General features: G+C 38.4%; 1 protein-coding gene across 1 annotated transcript in view; it reads right to left on the minus strand.

Annotated features, from left to right (window-relative positions):
• Positions 1-19,811, minus strand: part of LOC120532090 (inactive tyrosine-protein kinase PRAG1-like) — a 177,376-nt gene that overhangs the window by 35,430 nt on the left and 122,135 nt on the right. The window contains exon 5 of the mRNA XM_039757994.1: positions 14,485-16,166. Coding sequence (XP_039613928.1) covers positions 14,485-16,166 — 1,682 coding nt within the window. The remainder of the gene's footprint in view (positions 1-14,484; positions 16,167-19,811) is intronic.

A 19,811-nucleotide genomic window follows, 5' to 3' on the forward strand; every position in this document is an offset into this window, starting at 1 on the left:
TGGTTGAAGAATCATAATCAGGAAGCAGTGCAGGTAAGTTTGGTAACCAAAAAATAAAAAGGAACATATAACCAGAGGGAAAATCGTAAGTTGTAACTCCAAGTCAAGAAACAGAACAAATAATACTCATAACCAGGAGTTCAAAAACAACAAAGAATGAGCACAAATGTCTTCAGGGAGACTCCAGTCTTAGAGTATCAGGAAAGTGCATGACGCAGACCATTATACCTTTGACCCAGTGATGTCTCACGCTGCACACTTCCAGTTGACCTTGTTTAGCAACGGCATAGCAACCATCCAGAAATACTCCGCAAAACAGTGACATGGAACTGATATGGAATTGGAGAACTCTGGTGTAGGAGAGTCTACAGGGAATTTGAGGAAGCTGTCCATGTTGGTTGGCTTTCCTAATGAAGTGTGGGGTGTATAACAGGTTGTCAAATCATTTTAATTCCTTAGTATGCAGGAGCAAAATGTCTCTTTGACTGGATGCAGAGCTAAAACCTGCAATCAGCAGCCCCCTAAAACATTTATCATTATCTCATTTATTTATTTTTAATATAAGCTGACAAAATATTTCGACTTTCCAGTAACCCATGGGTTGAGAAACACTCTTTTAGATGTCAATGAGAATTTATAAAAACAAAAACCTAATCATGGCTTGAGGAAACTCTCAGAAAACACACACAGAGCATTTAAACTACAGTATAAGCAGACAGTGACAAGGCCAGGATCTGAACCTAGGGGTTTGGACAGCGAGACAGCAAAATTAACCAGTGTACCAGTGCAAAAAAATACAAAGCAGGTCAAATGAAGCATAACATCCTGCAGAAGATCAATTAACCATAGAAGGTTACATTTCAGCAAAAAGCCATTTGAGTGGTCACACTCTGCCACTTTGCACTACTGCACAAGGCTCTAAAAAACATTTTTGTCTACAAGAAGGTGTTGTCCTTAAGACAACCGCACCCTCCAAGATGTGCCTCCATGAGTGAACTCAACAGTACTTTCATTGAACTTGGTTCAAAATGCCAGTAAACTCCCCTTTGTTTTCTACTTTTTGCTCTCTGAATGTGGGGCAAGTCGTCATTAACAGGTATTCAGAGTCCATAAACACAAATAGAGAAATATCTCTGGTCACTCTTAGAAATTTGCTCTTGTGATCCAACAAAATTCTGCCAATATTAATGTATGTTGAACATTAAAACACATTACTATAGACAGAACATAGACCTCCCTCCATGGATTGATGGAAAATAATATTAGGAAAACATCACAGCTAATCACTTCAGGAAGAGAAAAGATAACCGATAAGCACTAAATGATGAGTGCATGATTGCCTTTATTTACAGTATCTTTTAATGCCACTTTTGCATCTCCCACCTGTTCAATTCTCTTACTAACTTAGAATGATTGTGAGGCTTCACAGTGTCACCGTGATCATGTCACTCCCGCCTGTACCCAGTGTTAAGAGATGCAGTTTATCATTGGTACTTACTTGAAGCCAGGTCTAGACTGCTGACCAAGTAATACTTAACCAACATGATGTACAAGTAACGGGTAGCCATCATTCATTTCACAAAATATAATTGTTCACTGAAGATTTGAGTTACTGCATGATGCGGAAAACTGGTTTAAAAATTCAACAGCAACTGTTTTGCTTTTAATATTAAAGCAATATTTCAAGGTCAACACACAGAAAAGAATTTGAAATGCACTTTAAATACAATAGGTGCAAAGGATTGCGTTAAAGTTTAATATCAGTAAACCAACTGTGTTCTTTGATGCTGTTCAGTACTGATTTTTAGAGGGATGGTGGAAGTATACACTGAGGAATAAACATTTTTTGGAGTCAAAAGATATTACACATTTAACTTTTCATGCAGAAACCTACTACTAAAAGTTTTAAAATATGCAAAGGCAGTCACTACAACACAGGACATTAAGATGCAGGTGGACTGACTTCACACAGGAACTTCTGTTTTCACAACCAAAGCAGCACTAGGAAATATCCGATTACAGGTCAAGTAACAGGCTGTACTCAACCTTAAAGAAAATTACTGAATCATCACTTATCATCCTGAAAATGAAAATATCTCATTTGCTTCATCATCGATGTGTGATTGCCAGCCAACAATAAACAAATACAACATTAATTGAACTGAAAGCGTTTCTGCTAAGATTTGCCTTTAGTGTCTCATGATACCACCAAAAGTTCCATCAGAGCACTTTTGAACATTTACATTTTATGTAAGAACAGTAACCTACTATGTGTTATGTACACCTTAATACACAATATCAAATAAACATATAATGCATATTTAGATTTACACCTTGGAAAATTACATCCATGCTCCACCTTAAATACTACTGCTAATAATAATACTGCATATTATTTAATTGCACCTTTCTATATACTCAGATTTGACTCGGGAGTCCTTGCATTACGGTAAATTTCCATAACGTGCTTTAACACTCTGATCAACAACACAGCTGCATTTAAAATGCATGCTTAGTCAGACAACATCTGAATGGCAAACATTCCATTCCAGGATTCCCACAGTAACTATTACGACTCAGTCTTCTGTGTAATGAAAGCAGCAATCCTCGTAGATGAAGGCCTGTCAATGAATGACACTGTCTACAAAGGTGGTGATTAAAAATTCAGGTCTTATACTGCAAGGAGCACCGGTACATAAGCACAGGGGAGTTTATGGAATTTTGTTATATACATCAATGGCACAGATTTCTCAAAATTCCCACAACAAAACTTGGTAATTGGTGCCAATTTACTACTTTTGTATTATTTAGATTGTTTACTGATTAGTTATTGGCTTGCCCAACCCATTCAATTATTTACAGCTTTGCAGAGTTAGAGACTATCGACACAGCACAAGGTACAATGCATGAAACAATCAAAGATGGGAGACTATTTTAAATCTAGCAAATCCAGGAATACATCAATACCAAGCTGTACTAGACCAGTACAGAGCCAAGACTTCAAGTAAACTAGTTTACATGTCTTTGGGATGAGGGAGGAAAGATCTCATTCCTAAGATAACTTGAGAAAAGCCAGCAATGGCACAGGGTGAACATAGATATTCCACACGGCTGGCGAGAAATCAAACCCAGTGTAACAGAGCTATGGAACTAACCTTAACCATAACCATTGTGCTATTTCAGAACCCCATTAAAATATCCAAAAAAATAATAAAAAAGTGATACTACAGTACTCACTAGTGACTATAGCATGATTTAACAATACAATATGAAAAAAAACGACAACATTTAATAACAAAACAAAATCCAATAAAAAAACAGAAAATACATGAATATATTCTGAAGGCAATCTATGAAACGTGGCACCTAACTCCACCCAGCTCAGACATCTACCTGACAAGAGAGTGCCATCTGAAATGGTTAGTCATACAGAATGAAAAAGCAAATGCAATAAAAAGAGGTTCAGCCCGACTAGTCTTTCTAAATATGAGCCACTATACTAATCTTGATTTATCACTTTCTGTAGGTTATAACATCACTTAACAACTGAAGGTAAATTTCCTTTACATCCAAATCAAAATATTTAAAATCAAACACTAGACCTTAAAGAGATGATACAGTAGATGAAATATGCAATAGAATATTTGCAATGAACAATTTCTTGAACCTGCGGTAGGTTGGCGGCCTGCCCAGGGTTTGTTTCCTGCCTTGCGCCCTGTGTTGGCTGGGATTGGCTCCGGCAGACCCCCGTGACCCTGTAGTTGGGATATAGTGGGTTGGATAATGGATGGATGAATTTCTTGAACCCTTTCTTTTTAGGGTATAATACCACAGAGTGCTCTAGAAAGTTGAAAAGTGATATTAAAGACCTCGGCCATCATGCATGGGCACTTTCTCTGGCAAAAGAAACAGGAGTACAGTAATCCCTCGCTATATCGCGCTTCGAGTTTCGCGGCTTCACTCTATCGCGGATTTTATATGCAAGCATAACTAAATATATAACGCGGATTTTTCGCTGCTTCGCGGGTTCTGCGGACAATGGGTCTTTTTACTTCCTGTACATGCTTCCTCAGTTGATTTGCCCAGCTGAGTTCATACAAGGGACGCTACTGGCGGATGACTAAGAAGCTAACCAATCAGAGCACGCAGTTAAGTTCCTGTGTGCTGAATGCGGTGTTAACCAGGACATCTCGTCTAGCTCATTCCGCATCAACGTGTTTCGCTGTGTAAAGAGTTAACTTTTGTGCTCTTTTGTGTTTATCTTTGTGCGTAGTCAAGCCCTTCATTATGGCTCCAAAACGATCTGCTCCTGCTACTGCTTCAGGGGCCATGCCCAAGCGCCAACGGAAGATGTTAACGATGGCTGAAAAGGTAATCGTTTTGAATTTGTTGAAGGAAGGGAAAAGCTACACCGCTGTAGGATGCCATTACAGCATCAATGAGTCCACAATTCTTTTTATTTAAAGAGTAGGAAAGGAATATAAGATCTACGGCTGCAGTGTCCTTTTAACCAGGGTGCAAAACGAGTTGTAAGTGGACGTAATAAGGCAGAAGTCTGGATGGAATCTGCATTGAAGAAGAACAACGGCGGTGCTACACAGTCGCCTGAAGTGGCTCCTTTAGAAGGGCTGTAACGCTCTCCTTTGTTGTGCAGTAAAACTAAACTCATCGTTATCGGACAAGTCATTGTGTCATTGTTGGTGAGTAACCATAATTAATTTTCTACTTACAGTACTTAGTACATGTACGTATGTTTAGTGCCACTGTACACACATTTACTGTATACAATTTTTCTTGCATTGTACGTATTTATTGCTGGTGGCCTGTCTATCGTAATGGCTGTAACATATGTGATATTGGAGAGACTCGATATCTTTAAAATAACTTTTAGGTTTTACTGTATATAAACAGTGTGTTTACATACATAATTTCAGTGAATCTTACCTAATATCTAAGAGAATACAAAGGGATTATGCTGTATAACTGTGCAGGGAATATTTATAAACAGTGTGGGAGAGTTTATAAGGGCTTAAAATATATAAAAATAACCATACAAACATATGGTTTCTACTTCGCGGATTTTCACCTAACGTGGGGGGGGTCTGGAACGCAACCCCCGCGATCGAGGAGGGATTACTGTATTACTGCAGTTGATTCAGGGGCAGTCTTATCCATTCCTCTTTAGGTTACAGAGCAGCCAGTCTTACTGACAATGGCATGGCTGTGTTTTTTTGCATATATGCACACAAGAAACAGCTTTTGTTTTGTGAGCTACAGAAGGAAGTCACTTTACACTCTTAAAATTCAATTTTACTGTTTGTCCAAGTAACATTCTTCCTTCTGCAGTTTACAAACATGCACAGTGAATTACTGCTCACTCAATAAATGAGTAACAACAAAACATCTCAGGCGCATCCGCTGCATAATGTCGGGGGCTTAATATGTAACATGAATTCAGGGCAGCAACCCATTAACATATCTGTCCACAAATATGACAGTCCCAATACAGTCAGGGAAAATTTATGTAACGTCTTGAGTGTACATTATAAGGAGGCTAAATAAAGTAAAGTCTGAGAGAAAATGCCAGTCAGAGATCAATCTTCGTACACTGTAATATTGTACTAATTACTATCAAGCAATGATTCCAAGAAAGGCAAGATTAGGGAATGCAACGTTTTACTTGAGCAGCTAGGGTAGGAAAGCCAAAGTGAGCTGGAAAATAAGAAAATAATATTTTAACACCGGGTGTATCATGTCTCACATTTGTGGTACTTTGCACTCTGCTGTTACATTTGGGGTCATCAGCTACTTCAAAATGTATGACTATATTTTTAAATAAATTACATTTTGGGGAATAGTAAATGAAGAAAAAAAGGAGTTAATAGATAGAATTTCTAGTTGAGATTTAAATCAAGTATGCAATCTCATTGACTAGCTGACTGTTTAATATATGCCATCCATTACAAGCATTATAAAACTGCTTAAAAAATTACAGCATCCCAATTACAGAATAGTTATTATGGATGGGTGCTTGCAAAATCTAATAGCAGCTTGCGAGAATTTGTACTTTAATATTCTCTGACATATGATGGCTGCACCTACATCCACGCCCTGCTGAACTGAACAGCTGCCTTTACAGGCAATTTTTGAGCATTTTAATGCTAGAAGGAGCTTACTTCCGCTGTCAGGTAGGTACACTCACAAATGAATGATGAGCATCACATAACATTACCAGGGCTGTACTGCCATTTCTGAGTAAACTGACAAAAATACTTCAGTCTGCAGCCAAGAAACGGAGGCACATTTTTTCCCCCATATGTACTAGAAAACATGGGTCCATATATACAACTTGCAATGGTAATCCAAGTTTATCTGTATCTCTAACGAACGAGCACACACTATTACAAAAAAACTGTTTGCAGTTTCACTGAATAACTGCTTAACACAACTACTTCACAATTGTGAGCTTTTTGACCTCATTTTATCTTACTATGAAAGACAGTGATAACAAGTGTAGTATTTCATTAATACAACACATTTCCTTGAGAGGTCAATTACAAAGCGTAGTCTAAAGCAATCAAGAACAACAACAGGCAGGGTGGTCTGGTGACTAAGGCTGGGAAACGAGGCGTATACTTCAGTTCCCATTAATACCTCACTATGTGAACCCTGAGTGAGTCACTTGCTTTTTTGTGCAAATTTTCTACAAACACTGAATACTGTAAAACTACACTGCACGTGTGAAATATATATGCTACTTTCGATAAAAGTGTCACTTAAATAAATGAAAATCTATAAAATCACATACTAAAACTCAGTCTCTGTGATACTGTGACATTTACTTTACCAGCTAATGCAAAAAAGGTAATTTATTGTTAATATTTACTTAAAGCTGCTTGGCATGCTGTTTGAGGTGCAAGGACCTTTAAAAATAAAGATGGTTTTGGCAGATGTGGATATTCTTGAATTGATTAATTACTTTCCACCCTCCACAGACACCAAATGCTTGTAAATGTGTTACAAAGCAGTCACACAATCTGTGAAACAGAATATGCAGTAAAATACTCAAAATTAAATGAAACTACACAGTGCGCAGCAGAGGAGACAACTGTGATAAAGCAAATGGCAGAAAAATGTCTTGAAGTGGTTTCCCAGCTGACAGTTTAATGCACTTGTCAGAAGATGTATAATGGTAATCAAAAGATAACAAATATGAAATTAAATATTTTAGTGCCTGCGGTTTGACAGTAGACAAAGTAAGGAGAAGCTATATAAAATGTCACTTTATGCCATGAGATTAGAGAGCTAATGCACTATAAACAGCAAAACAACATTAAGGTCTATTAATTTTTTACATGTAAGATGTCTCACTTAAAGGTTTTCCAATATTGTTATTTGTCCTAATGTGTATATAAGCACAGAGAACTCCACTTTCTATATTACATCTTGCCTGAAGAAGGGGCCTGAGATGCCTTGAAAGCTTGCATATTGTAATCTTTTTTAGTTAGCCAATAAAAGGTGTCATTCTAATTGACCTTTCACTCCATGTAAAATGTAATAAAACCTTTGCCTTAGATTGCTCATCTGATCTCAAATACACTGCTAATACTACACTGTAAAAGGCTTTCCTTTAATGATATGATATGAATGTCAAGTTTAAGTAGACTTTCCTCAAAATGCATTTTTGTTAGTATCGTATTAACCATTTTTTTTCTACCCACCCACTCATGCTGTCTCCACTTGCAGGCTATTGTAAATTTTGCACCTCAAAGAAAAAACAATACACATCTCACGAGATGGGAAAATAAGTGTAATCATTTTAAAAAACAACATCTATGAAAATGTGATCAGCAGGGCAACTTTATAATTATTACTGCCAACTACGAATATCCAAAAAAGAAACAAGGATACATACAGCTTCCTTGCAAATGCAATAAAACATGAGATACTTACAACAAGAAATTCCACATGTCCACAACAAATGCTGGAAGTCTTAGTTTGCTATAAATGCCATGTAAATGCAAGGAAGCCCATACAGCTTTTCTTCCTGAAATGCCCTATGACCAGCTTATAATATCAGTGGCCAACATCCAGCTGCAATGCCATTCTTTGTCTTTAAAATTAAAAGTCATCCTGGCCCATTAACACTTGGTCTGTCTTTCCCACTGCTCCAGTTTGCATGTTGAGCGCAGCACAGAGAAAATGAAGAAGACTTTGCTGTACATTTGTTCTTTTTTTTTTTGGCAAAGGTTTTTCAGTATCTCCCCGTCATCTGCGACTAAGTAAAGCACGGACCAAAACAGAAACAGACCAGCAATGCACTAAAATAGAGCGGATGAGACTTGGGGTTTCCTTTAAAAAGGCCTAAAGCAAACTCATTTGCTAATGAGATAATAATGCCACTATCACAATCAACATTTCTAAAGTGGAGTAAAGCCTTGAAAGCTCTACCCAGAATTAACATATCGTGTTTTTTCACTTTGTGCCTGGCATTATATACTGTAGCTGCCTTGGCTTTGTATGATGTGTCTGCATTTTAAGATCTGTCACTTAATTTATTTTTCTTTAACTGATCCAGTGTTCTATCTATGGGTATCACCAGGAATTGTAACATTTACAGAGCTCTATGTTGATGAGACATTTGTATGCTTTATACTTTTATCAGGGTTTGTACACTTCAGTACATTTTAAATTCCAGGACTTTTTATGACCTTTTCAGTAACAACCAGCACATGAATCCAAGACTACTTTACACTCTGGTTCTGAACATCTACAGTAAAACTACATGAACCTAATAAGAACACATGGCCTATTTTAAATTTCCGAATACTTATAAAAACTGACATTGAGGCTCACGATGATTTCCAGGTTTTCCAGGACCTGTACAAACCCTGTATTAATGCTCCAAATTACATTTTCTAGTGATACACTTTTGTTCTATATACGCACTAGAAACTTAGTCAAAAGCAGCCTACCCAACTTCCCCTTCTTTCACCAATATTTATCCACAGGACTACCTTTGTTTTTTTTTTATATAAAAACACTGACATTAGTCCATCCTTTTGTCTACACTACCCCAGCATTTTTAAACCCTAAATATGGAGAAATTTGAAAATGCTCTCTAGAGCTTAACTGGCTCAGCATTTCCGTGTGGACGCTCATCATGTTCTGATTGGTTCAGTTTTACTATGAGGCTCTTCCCTAATTGGATCCTGCTCATTACATTTTCTCAGCTGCTTTACTTGCCTATTACATTTAACAAGTCCGCCACATGATCAGTACAAACAAAACAAGCTTATGTTGGTTTTGTACTTTGTATTCACTACCGCTGTTCTCCATGTATAAATACAAGCTGCAAAGTAATGTCTAGCATGGAGGATACCTCTTCCCGTTTCTGCCAACGCATGCATGTTTAGTGTAGGCGAAGAGCTATGTCATATGCATTTTCAGTTGTTTTAGTGTGGGCAGAGATAATTTCATAATGTGAAAATAGTAAATGTGGATAAAGATCATTTTTATTTAAAAAGCTCAGCAGCAGCATGGACGTAGCCTGCAGTGATGCTGGTTAGTCTAAATAAAGAATCAGACAGCATTACTACAGCATATCAACAAAGTTTAAGGAATTTACCCCTTGATGATCTCAGAGAATAATGGAAAGAGGTATTTTAATTAAAATTTCAAAAAAGGAATAGAAAATTCACCCATTCACCAAAAACATTTTTAAAATGTGTTAAGCATGCTATTAGACGCCTACAATTGTTCAGTGTTCACATATATCTTGGCTAAAAAGTACCCAGGACAAGAATCAACATGTGAACAATGTTTTCAAGCACCTACCTAGAATCAATGGGTCACATGTTTTGGGAATGTTCCACATTAGGACAGATTTTTTTTGTACATCCCTACGACAGCCTTGGATCTAAAAACACTCCTAACGCTTTAACAGCAATATGTAGAGTGATACTAGGTGGGATACCAGCGTGCTATGTAAAGTCTACTGTGATACTGCTTGCAAGAAGACTTATTTTGCTCAACTGGAAGAATTCCCAATTTCAAATTGGAAAAAAAAAATCAAATTCTCCTTATAAGGATCTGTTCAGATTTTAAACCAAACACTTAACACACTTTGGGCCCATTAATACTAATGAGTCAATCACTGCTTGAATGCCATGGCCAATTTGGGTATTGCTGCCGACTACTGTGCATCCCTTCAGAGCTACAATTTACCCATCTTCGAGTGGCTACTTAAAAAATCATAATGCATCACGTCACAAAGCATACGTCTCCTCAAACCGGTTTCATGAAACTGACGATATGTTCAGCACATTTTAGTTCTACTCTTAATGAACTAGATATGCATACAATTATACTTGTCAATGAATTTTCAATCACTAGTCTCTACATTTTCTTTTCCAGTTCCTAATATTGCCATTCTATGCCACCAAAATCTGATCTAAGCACTGTGCAGCCGTCTGTGATCTTTGAATGAAGACACCCCGACTTCTTACGAGACCCACTGCATCAAATCCTTTAAAGATTAAGTCTAAAAAACAATAAGGAACTACTTAAAAACAAAACTGCTCCTATTTATAAGAACTCTAATTCTCTGTTATTTATATATCTATCATTTGTAGGTGTGTATTATTTATTGATTATTTGTTTTTCTTACCTTGTAACTGTTTTGTCTAAAGAGCTACATCCCGTGTATGAAAATGCTCAACAGAAGTAAATGATGTCGTTGTCGTCGTTGTTCAGTGATCATCCCAATCACTACTTCTGAATACAACACCTTTCGGTTGTCATCGAACTAGAAAACACTCTGTTTGTATATATTGATATTTATTAGAAATTAACTTAAATAACATCTGCCTGCATATTTAATATATCGTAACAATGATGAAACATTACCCCATTTAAGTTGAGCATTAACCTGAAAAATGATGGGTAACCATAGTAGTTCTCATTGATTAGTTAGTCACAGAGTACACAGAGGTTTGGACTGTCGGCCACACTGAGAAAAGCCTAGTTATCAGAGTGCAGAATTACTGCCAGCTTTGGAGCACACTACCACGTAGGGAAAGTGATGTGTCTACCACAAATGTGTAACTGTGATCTTTGGTCCGCTCCTATTAGTTATATATCTATGTTCAATAAGATTGTATGGAATTATTTAGTTTTTCTTTGTTACTTATTCATTATTATTCTTACCTAATCTTATGTGTCTTTTCTTTTCTTGTAACTTTCTCCGACATCTTGCACAGCACTTTGAGCTCCATTCTTTGTACGACAACGTTCTATATAAATAAATATTGTTGTTGCTGCTGTGGAGTACCTGTCACTAGCACAGTACCTCTTAAGAATCACTTGACATCACATGGCACATGAGAACACAGAAACAGTAGTGGCTTTCAATAATACAGGCTGGCATTGTTTTGTTTTTAAATCTATAGACACAAGCAAATAAGATTATTTTAAATGATGTAAAGGGTGTTGTGAGAATCTATTCACAGAATAAGTCACAGAGTCCTTCACAAAAAGAAAATCTCCAAAATTCACCACAGCGATTTTAGAATTTCTCCAGAGTAGACCATAGAAATACAAGGATGCTATGTCTGGGAAAGAAGAAGGCATGTTCAGTGTTTTACTACTTGTCCCAGCCTCTTCATTCTCATCATTGACAATGCATATTTCATATATCTCTGCTTTCAACCAACCAAAATATAAGAATTAAAAAAAACAAAAAAAAACAAAAACCAAGTATATGGCATGAACATTTGATTCAATATATTTGTGTAAAACCCTGTAGAGGATCTTTCCATCCCTCCATTTGAGAATCACCCACTACATCATTGTTCCATCTACACACAATTTTGTACAGAACTTGGCCTTTACTACACGTGGCTATTTAAATAAAATTACTACCAAAAAAAAAAATAGTCAAACATGTTTAAACATGCACTAATACATCTTAAAAGTGGATCATACTATAAATCTCAGGAAGCACCTACACAAGTCTCTCTGGATCTATATTTGTAAGACAACCAGCAACATATGTAAAATGACACCTCCCAAATGGCCGCCATGGTGTCGCTGCAAGTATTAAAAGTCACCCTCTAAATCTGCTCCTATATGCAATTCTGAGACAAAGATAACTTTTCCTTCGGCATCAACATAACCCAAATTCGTTTCTTTTTTTAATTGCTTAACCAGTTAAGCTTGGCGAGGTTCCTCACATTCCCCTTGTTGCTCGACAGAGCAGAGCTTGGCAAGACTAAAACTATTTTGTTTGGTTGCTATGGGCTCTTATCTGTGCTCTACCACAAAAGCTCATTATAAGGACCCAGAAGTAGCTTACCAAAAAATATAAAAAAAAAAAAAACTTGCTGCACTTCTGGGAAATCAAATAGTTCTCCTTGATTTAATTGTGGATTTTCACGACTATGCATGCACATACCTGATATCAGGATATGGACACTTTATTATCTAGTCTTAATCCCCAAAAATAGGATAGACATTACATTGAAATAAGAGAGTCCTGTTTAATTTTTTGTTACAGGGGTAGCTGAGCATTCATGAACAGTTTAAACTTGACCTAAGCCAAATTATGAAAGCGCTTGCTGTTCACCCATTCTTTTCTGAACATGCTTAGTACTGAATTATAACAGCAGCAGCCATTCTTGAATGGTATGCAATTCCATCACAGCTAGCAATTCGCAATTTCATGTGCTAAAGCTGAATTTCAATGAAGCCTTTCATCACCCTGCAGGAAAAGCCTAGTCTAATTATGCACTTTCAATGTATTCTTCAGGAAAAAGTCTAGGGATTTTTCAAAATCTCAATATACTGATAAATCCAATTTTTGTTCTTCCCATAAATTTAATTTTCTATCAGACATTCAGAGGTAAAAAGAGTATGAAGTAATATGATGATGAATACGCTGCCAGTTCTTTTCAAAACAAACTACTACACTGGGGATGAATAGAAAGCCAACATATTTCAAATTAAACTACATGTGGGCACATTTTTGAACATGCAATACCAACTGCCAATAATCAGTGGAAAAACAGCAAAGACAAAATTGATTGCCATGTGTAAGTTTCATTTGATCAGAGAAATCTCAAATGGGTAGCATCCTTTCAACATCTTGCAACCAAAGGGTAGTCATGGAAGGTGAACGTGCTACCCTGTTGACAGCATATGACTGGCCATACGACACCATCTCAAACCTGACTTTGTATAGAAAGTTTTAACAAGCACAAACTAGCGCACTTCTTAAACAATGAAGGCTAGCGTTTTGTCACTGCATTAAAAACGTACTGCTTGCCTGATCTGAAATGAATCTCTTCTTTCTTAAAAGGAACAAAACCAATTTTTCTGTTTCTTTCTCCTTGAGTCTGCGGTGGGCTGGCACCCTCCCCGGGGTTTGTTTCCTGCCTTGCACCCTGTGTTGGCTGGGATTGGCTCCAGCAGACCCCTGTGACCCTTTAGTTAGGATATAGCGGGTTGGATAATGGATGGATGGATGTCTCCTTGGGTACAATATACCACTTTAGCTATTTTCCAATAGTTTTTCCTAATTGTGACACCTTACAAGATTCATGCCTATCTGGTGACACCACAGTGGACTTCACGGTGAATTACAGACATGACACACTGCTACATCAGGCCATGCCTGTAGATATTAATAACAAAAATGAATACAGTCTTAACTTAGAGCAAGCACTCATCAGCCAAGTAAACATGCACACACATACATACAAAATATCCCTTTCATATTATATAATACATTAGCCAGTGTTCTCCATCTCACAAGCTTTAGGAAGATAAATGTAACACACTGGTACCCTGAAACTCCCAAGAGTACACATACGCTTATTATCATTTACTTTCTTACATTTACAGAGTATTTGCCTGAGGTTTTAAACATGCTGAAAAACATCACACTGGCAAAATATAATTAGGGATTTGACAATTCCATCAGAACTACTGCAAATAAAAAAAACGAATATGTTAAAATAATTTTCACACAAGACTACTAAAATCTGAGAGCAGCAAAATGTACATAGTGAGTAAACTACACACTGCACAGATAAAAAAAGGCTTTCAGGAAGAAATGAATCGTGACTGTCATCAGTATTACCCTTAAAGGTGGGGCAGAAAATAATTGGGAATAGCTTCCTGTGTTATGCTTGGCTCAGACAGAGCTGCATTTCAACCCCTTTCAGGCCCTGTACCCCCCCACAGTGATTCTGACCACAGTTTCCCACCTCGCTGACAAGCACAAGTCTAAACTGCTTCATCTTCCCTGTGCTGCCTAATATTATTTTTAAACACAGAGAGCCAGAATCAATATAAATCCCACTGCACCCAGTTTCATATTGTGATAAAAACCTTCAACTGAAACGCTGTCATGTAAAGTCTGCATTATCAAATAAAAAAGTAAAAAGTACACAAACATGCATAAATGAAAGCAAACAGTGATACCTGAGATGTTTCTTTGGCGGTGGAGGTGGTGGAGCTAGTTCACTCAATGTGCTGGTGTGCTCTGAGCTGCTTGAAGGGCGACTTTCTGATGCACACTGATTGTTCCTACTACATCTGTCCTGATCGGGAGCTCTGCCTGCATGGTGGTGACCGGCACCATTGTAAGCAAGTTCATGGTTATTATATTCACTGCTGCACATGACGGCATTCTCCACTCTTGCCTCTTGTGCTCTCTGCCCAGACACTGAACTGCAGAAGATGCTGGGTGCCTTTGACTGTTGCGTTGTCTCTTCATTAACAACTGCCGCCTCCTCCTCCTCCACTATTTTATACTCCCGGTTCCAGGCAGAGTGTTGGTATTTGTGTCTCCTTTCTGAAGCAGAAATAGAACTGCCACTGTTGCCTATGTTTCCAGAAGATTTGCTCTGTAATTGAATGGAAGAGAAGCTTGTGGGGTGCTCAATGTAGCGCAAAGTTTCAGTGTTCTCTTTCCCACTTTCACAGAGAGAGGGGCTCAATTTTGGTGAGACAGCCAGACTAGGGTGAGCACTGGATTTAGGATGCAACATGGTGGAGCAACTCTTAGCCACTGGCCATAAATCAGAGGCCTGCTGAGTGCTGTTGGCGTGAGGCCACTGGAAAGTGGTCAGTGGGCTGCCAGCTTCTTGAACTGGGCTTGGGCTAATGTGCTGCCATTGGATGCTCACAGCTGAATCTGGGCTACTTAGACAAAACGTACGGTTCTCTTCTTCTGTATGGGCTGCCATTACAGTTATTTTAGACCACGAGCTGGCTAAATCAACAGCTTCTTTTTCATTGCTGCAAGAACTCTCAATGCTTTCAGATTGTTCAAGTGTTTTATGGAAAGTATTCCGTACCTGAGGCGGGCCTGAATTACTCTTAGACTCACTGAGCAGCTTCTTTATCCTTTTGGTACTCTCAGCATAAATTGGTTCACTCTGTGCTTGCACCAGTGAGCATTCCAAAGATTTGCTGGGAAGCTCCTTGCAATGGTCTAATTCCTGACTGTTATCTAAGCGCTCACTGATACTTTGGAGGGAGAATGACTCTATCTGGCTGGCAGCTTCTGGCAGTGAAGACAAACCCTTGCTCTTAGCGCACTGCAGGGTTGCTGAGATATCATTTGCTCCCTTCTCCTGGGCAAGAACAGAGTGAGACAAATCAGAATTTTCACTGATCCCACCAGCCGGCACAACAATATTAACTGCTATCTCAAATGGAGCATGCTGTTCATTCACATTAGATAGGCACCAAGGCCCTTCCCCTCTACTTTCACAGATCTCTGTGGAAAAAGTCCTTCCACCTCCACCTTCAAAAGAACCTGTGGTCTTCCTGTCACTGTTCACACAGCTGCTTCTTGGGGATTTCACAAGCTGTTCTTTGTAACTTTTGCTTAGTTGAGGTTCATTTTCTCTGTACACAAAAGGCACCCGCCCATCTTCCTGGCTTATAAAAATGTTACTGATAAAGGCAGAGTTTCCGTGGGAATTTAATTTGCGTTCCAATGAAGGTAAAGCTCCTGCAGGCAAAAATTTAGAATACCCATTGAGAGTACTTGTGTTGTTTGGTAAAACGTCTCTCAGGCCGTTGTTGCTGTTACTATCTATGAATACCTTGGTAGGCATCTTTGTAGATTTCTCTGTTGGACTCTTCTGATTTCCCTGCAACAAAGAAGATGGTACCATAAGTTTTGAATTAAAAAAAATACTTTGGTTAATTGCATTGGGGTAGAATATAACATTTCTGTGTACTTTCTATAACTGCATTTAAACACCCATTTACTCATTTTCTGAATCGGATTCATTCAGTAAAAGTTTGCAGAGTGGCAGAGCAATCATGGCAACTTTGGATACAAAGCAGGAACAAACCAAAAATGTAAAGGCAATCGCTGGGCAGACTCATGCACACCACAATAATTTGAGCATTGTCATTCAACCTGACTGCATGTCTTTGCAGTGTGAGAGGAAACTGCAAACCCACAAGAGAAACCCACATTAATGAAGGCAACATGCAAATGACACACAGAAGGCACTGTAGTCAGGAAATGAATCTGATTCTGGAACTCTATTCCACCCACAACTAGAAAGGCCTGCCAAAATCATTAGGAAAAAAAAGAATAAATACATTAAATAAAAATGAATTAAAGGACTAGGAAAAAACTAAAGTGGTGGCAATGAGTAGAATTATGATTTGAGGTTGAAGGGAAATCCAGACTGATCTTATTTACAGTCGCTGGTGTTGGCAGCCAGCGCATCAGAACCTCCTACAAAAATCAGTGCCAAATCAGCAAATAATTTAACATACTGTGGCATCAGATGTTGCTGATGGCTATAAGTCTCATTTATTTGGTAAGTGCCAGTTTGACGCATATATGCTGTCATGAAAAAAGTATGCTGTCCTTTCTCATTTCCTCAATAACTGCAAATGTTTAACACTTTTTTGTTTTTAATCAAAACCTACTATTAGATAAAGGGCAAATGAGTGAACAAATAAGCTTTTTATATAATTTTTAAAAATAATGTTATTAATTGAATTAACAAAGTTGGCCAGTGTCTTCTGGTATCGTGTGAAAAAGTAATAGCCATCTTACACTTAACTTGTTTCCTCACCTTTAGCTACAATGAAAGTATCTTTCACATCATTGTGGATTAAGTTTAGCAAATTCTCCCTTCTAAGACTGCTCTAATTCAGACAGTTTTTTCAAGCATGGACTGCTAAGTTTCAGTTCCTGCTAGAGCAAGTCTATTGCGTTAATGTCTGACCTTTGACTAAGCTGGCCTCTTGCTTTTGTGTTTTGGATTTATGTCTATGCATAGCCAAACCACACATCAGCTTCGGGTCACAGATGAATGACTGGACATTCTCCTTAAGATTTCTGATTCAGGGCTTTTTCAAGCACCGCAAATTATCCATGTCCTGATTCAGCAAGTATCTCTACAATTTCACAACACCACCATCACCAAGTTTAACTGCTAGTATGATGCGCTTACTGTGCAATGCTGTGTTTGCTTTGCACTGGACATAATGGAACCCCTGTTGTCCAAAATGTTCTACTTCCTACAAATAAAAGACAAGTGATCCAAGTTCTTCTTTGCTACTAGTGGTTTCCACACTATGCCCTTTTCTGTCCAAAGTCTTTGTGACTGCTGTGACATCAACACTGACCTTTTCTCAAGCAATGGAAGCCTGCAGTAATTCACATTATTTTTCATGATTTATTTGGTAATTTCCTGAAAGATTTTACACTGTAACCTTTACATAATTTTGGCAGACTAACAAATACAAGTAAGATTAACTTTCCATTTTGAAAAAAAGATGCTCAGGTGCTGTGCTGCCCAGCTGTGTGGAGTTTTACATCTGATCTTCAACAAGAGTCTGAAACTCCAGAGGGTCCCGTCACTCTGGAAAACATCTTGCCTGGTTCCAGTCCCCAAAAAGAACCACCCGTTCACCCCCAAGAACTACAGGCCAGTAGCTCTGACTTCACACATCATGAAAGTGCTGGAGAGACTTCTCCTGAAACATATGCATCTGCTGGTAGAACCTTGGCTGGACCCCCTACAGTTTGCTTATTGGCCCCGTATCGGCTTGGAGGACGCCATCATCTATCTGCTGAAACAGGCTTATTCTCATTTGGACATTGCTGGGAACACTGTGAGGGTCATGTTTTTTGACTTCTCCAGTGCTTTTAACACAATCAGACCATCCCTGCTGGGAAATAAGCTTACGGAAATGCAGGTGGACGCCCCATTGGTAGCCTGGATTACGGACTATTTAACCAATCGACCACAGCATGTCCGGCTGAAGAGCTGCTGCTCCGATAGCATCCTGAGCAGCACGGGGGCGCCGCAGGGAACTGTCCTATCACCCTTCCTCTTCACCCTCTATACGTCTAACTTCAGGTACAGGTCTCAGTCATGTCATCTGCAGATTTTCTCTGATGACTCTGCCATTGTGGCCTGTATCAGGGAAGGACAGGAGGATGAATACAGGAGGGTGGTGGACAGCTTTGTGGAGTGGTGTGAGCTAATTTTTTTACAGATAAACATCACAAAGACAAAGGAACTGGTTGTGGACTTTAGAAAACAGGCTCCTTTTCCCACCCCTGTCACCATCAGAGGAACTGATGTTGAGGTGGTTGAGGACTACAGGTGCCTGGGGGTACACATTGACAGTAAACTGGACTGGTCCAAGAACACCAACATGGTTTTCAAGAAAGGGCAGAGCCGTCTTTACCTATTGAGGAGGCTTAGGTCTTTCATTGTCTGTAGGAAGATGCTGACTATGTTCTATCAATCTGTGGTAGAGAGTGTGGTGTTTTTTGCAGCTGTGTGTTGGGGCAGTGGGCTGAAGACAGCTGAGGCCAACAGGCTGAACAAACTGATTAAAAAGGCTGGTTCTGTCCTATGTGTAAGACTGGAGAACCTGGCAGAGGTGTCTGAGAGGAGAATGCTGAAAAAGCTTCTCGGTATCATGGACAACCCCTCTCACCCCATGCATGCCTCCTTGATGGGTCATCGGATCACACACAGCAAAATACTCATTGCCTCCAAGTGCAGAACCAAACGCCACAGGAAATCCTTTCTACCTGTGGCAATAAGACTGTATAATTCTTCCTCATTCTGTAGGTGATCCTTCTCATCATCACATGCCGCTATCTCATTTTTTATAGCATAAACACTAGCCACTTTTCATTAACACTTGCACTAATAATCTGTAGTTTTATAATATCTGTTATAGTTTTTGTTATAGTTGTTTGTTGCTTTGCACAAATTAGTTATATAGTTATAATACAAACTATTAGTTATAGTTATTTGATATGTTGTTTAGAGTTATTTTGTTATTCTGTTTATTTTGTTATTCTGTTTGCACTACTACTACTGATCTTTTTAACTCTTTATTTACCTTATCTTTATTCCTCTTGTTGCACTGAGCATGTATATGACAAAAGAATTTCCCTCGGGATAAATAAAGTTCTTATCTAATCTAATCCACACTGATAGATATCAGAATTGTTTTATACCTGTAGGATTTTTCCTTCTATCATGGTAAAATGTGTTATGAGTCTTTGTTTTGGGAACTTGGCTCTGATGGTAGGGGTCAAAATAAATAAGGTTTATATTGAGCAGAGCTAGCTGGTAGTCATGTCTTTTATGTTCAATCTGCCAACTGTTTATCCATTGAATTGGGTTGATTTAACTAACATGCAATTACTCATTCATACCTTGCCAAATTGATGTTGGCTAACCATACTAATGAAGTGATGCATTAATTGTTCAATCAGGTGCATTTTCTCTAGATGTCAT

This window comes from Polypterus senegalus, chromosome 7 (assembly GCF_016835505.1).
Source record: "Polypterus senegalus isolate Bchr_013 chromosome 7, ASM1683550v1, whole genome shotgun sequence".
Classification (NCBI taxonomy): Eukaryota; Metazoa; Chordata; class Cladistia; order Polypteriformes; family Polypteridae; genus Polypterus; species Polypterus senegalus.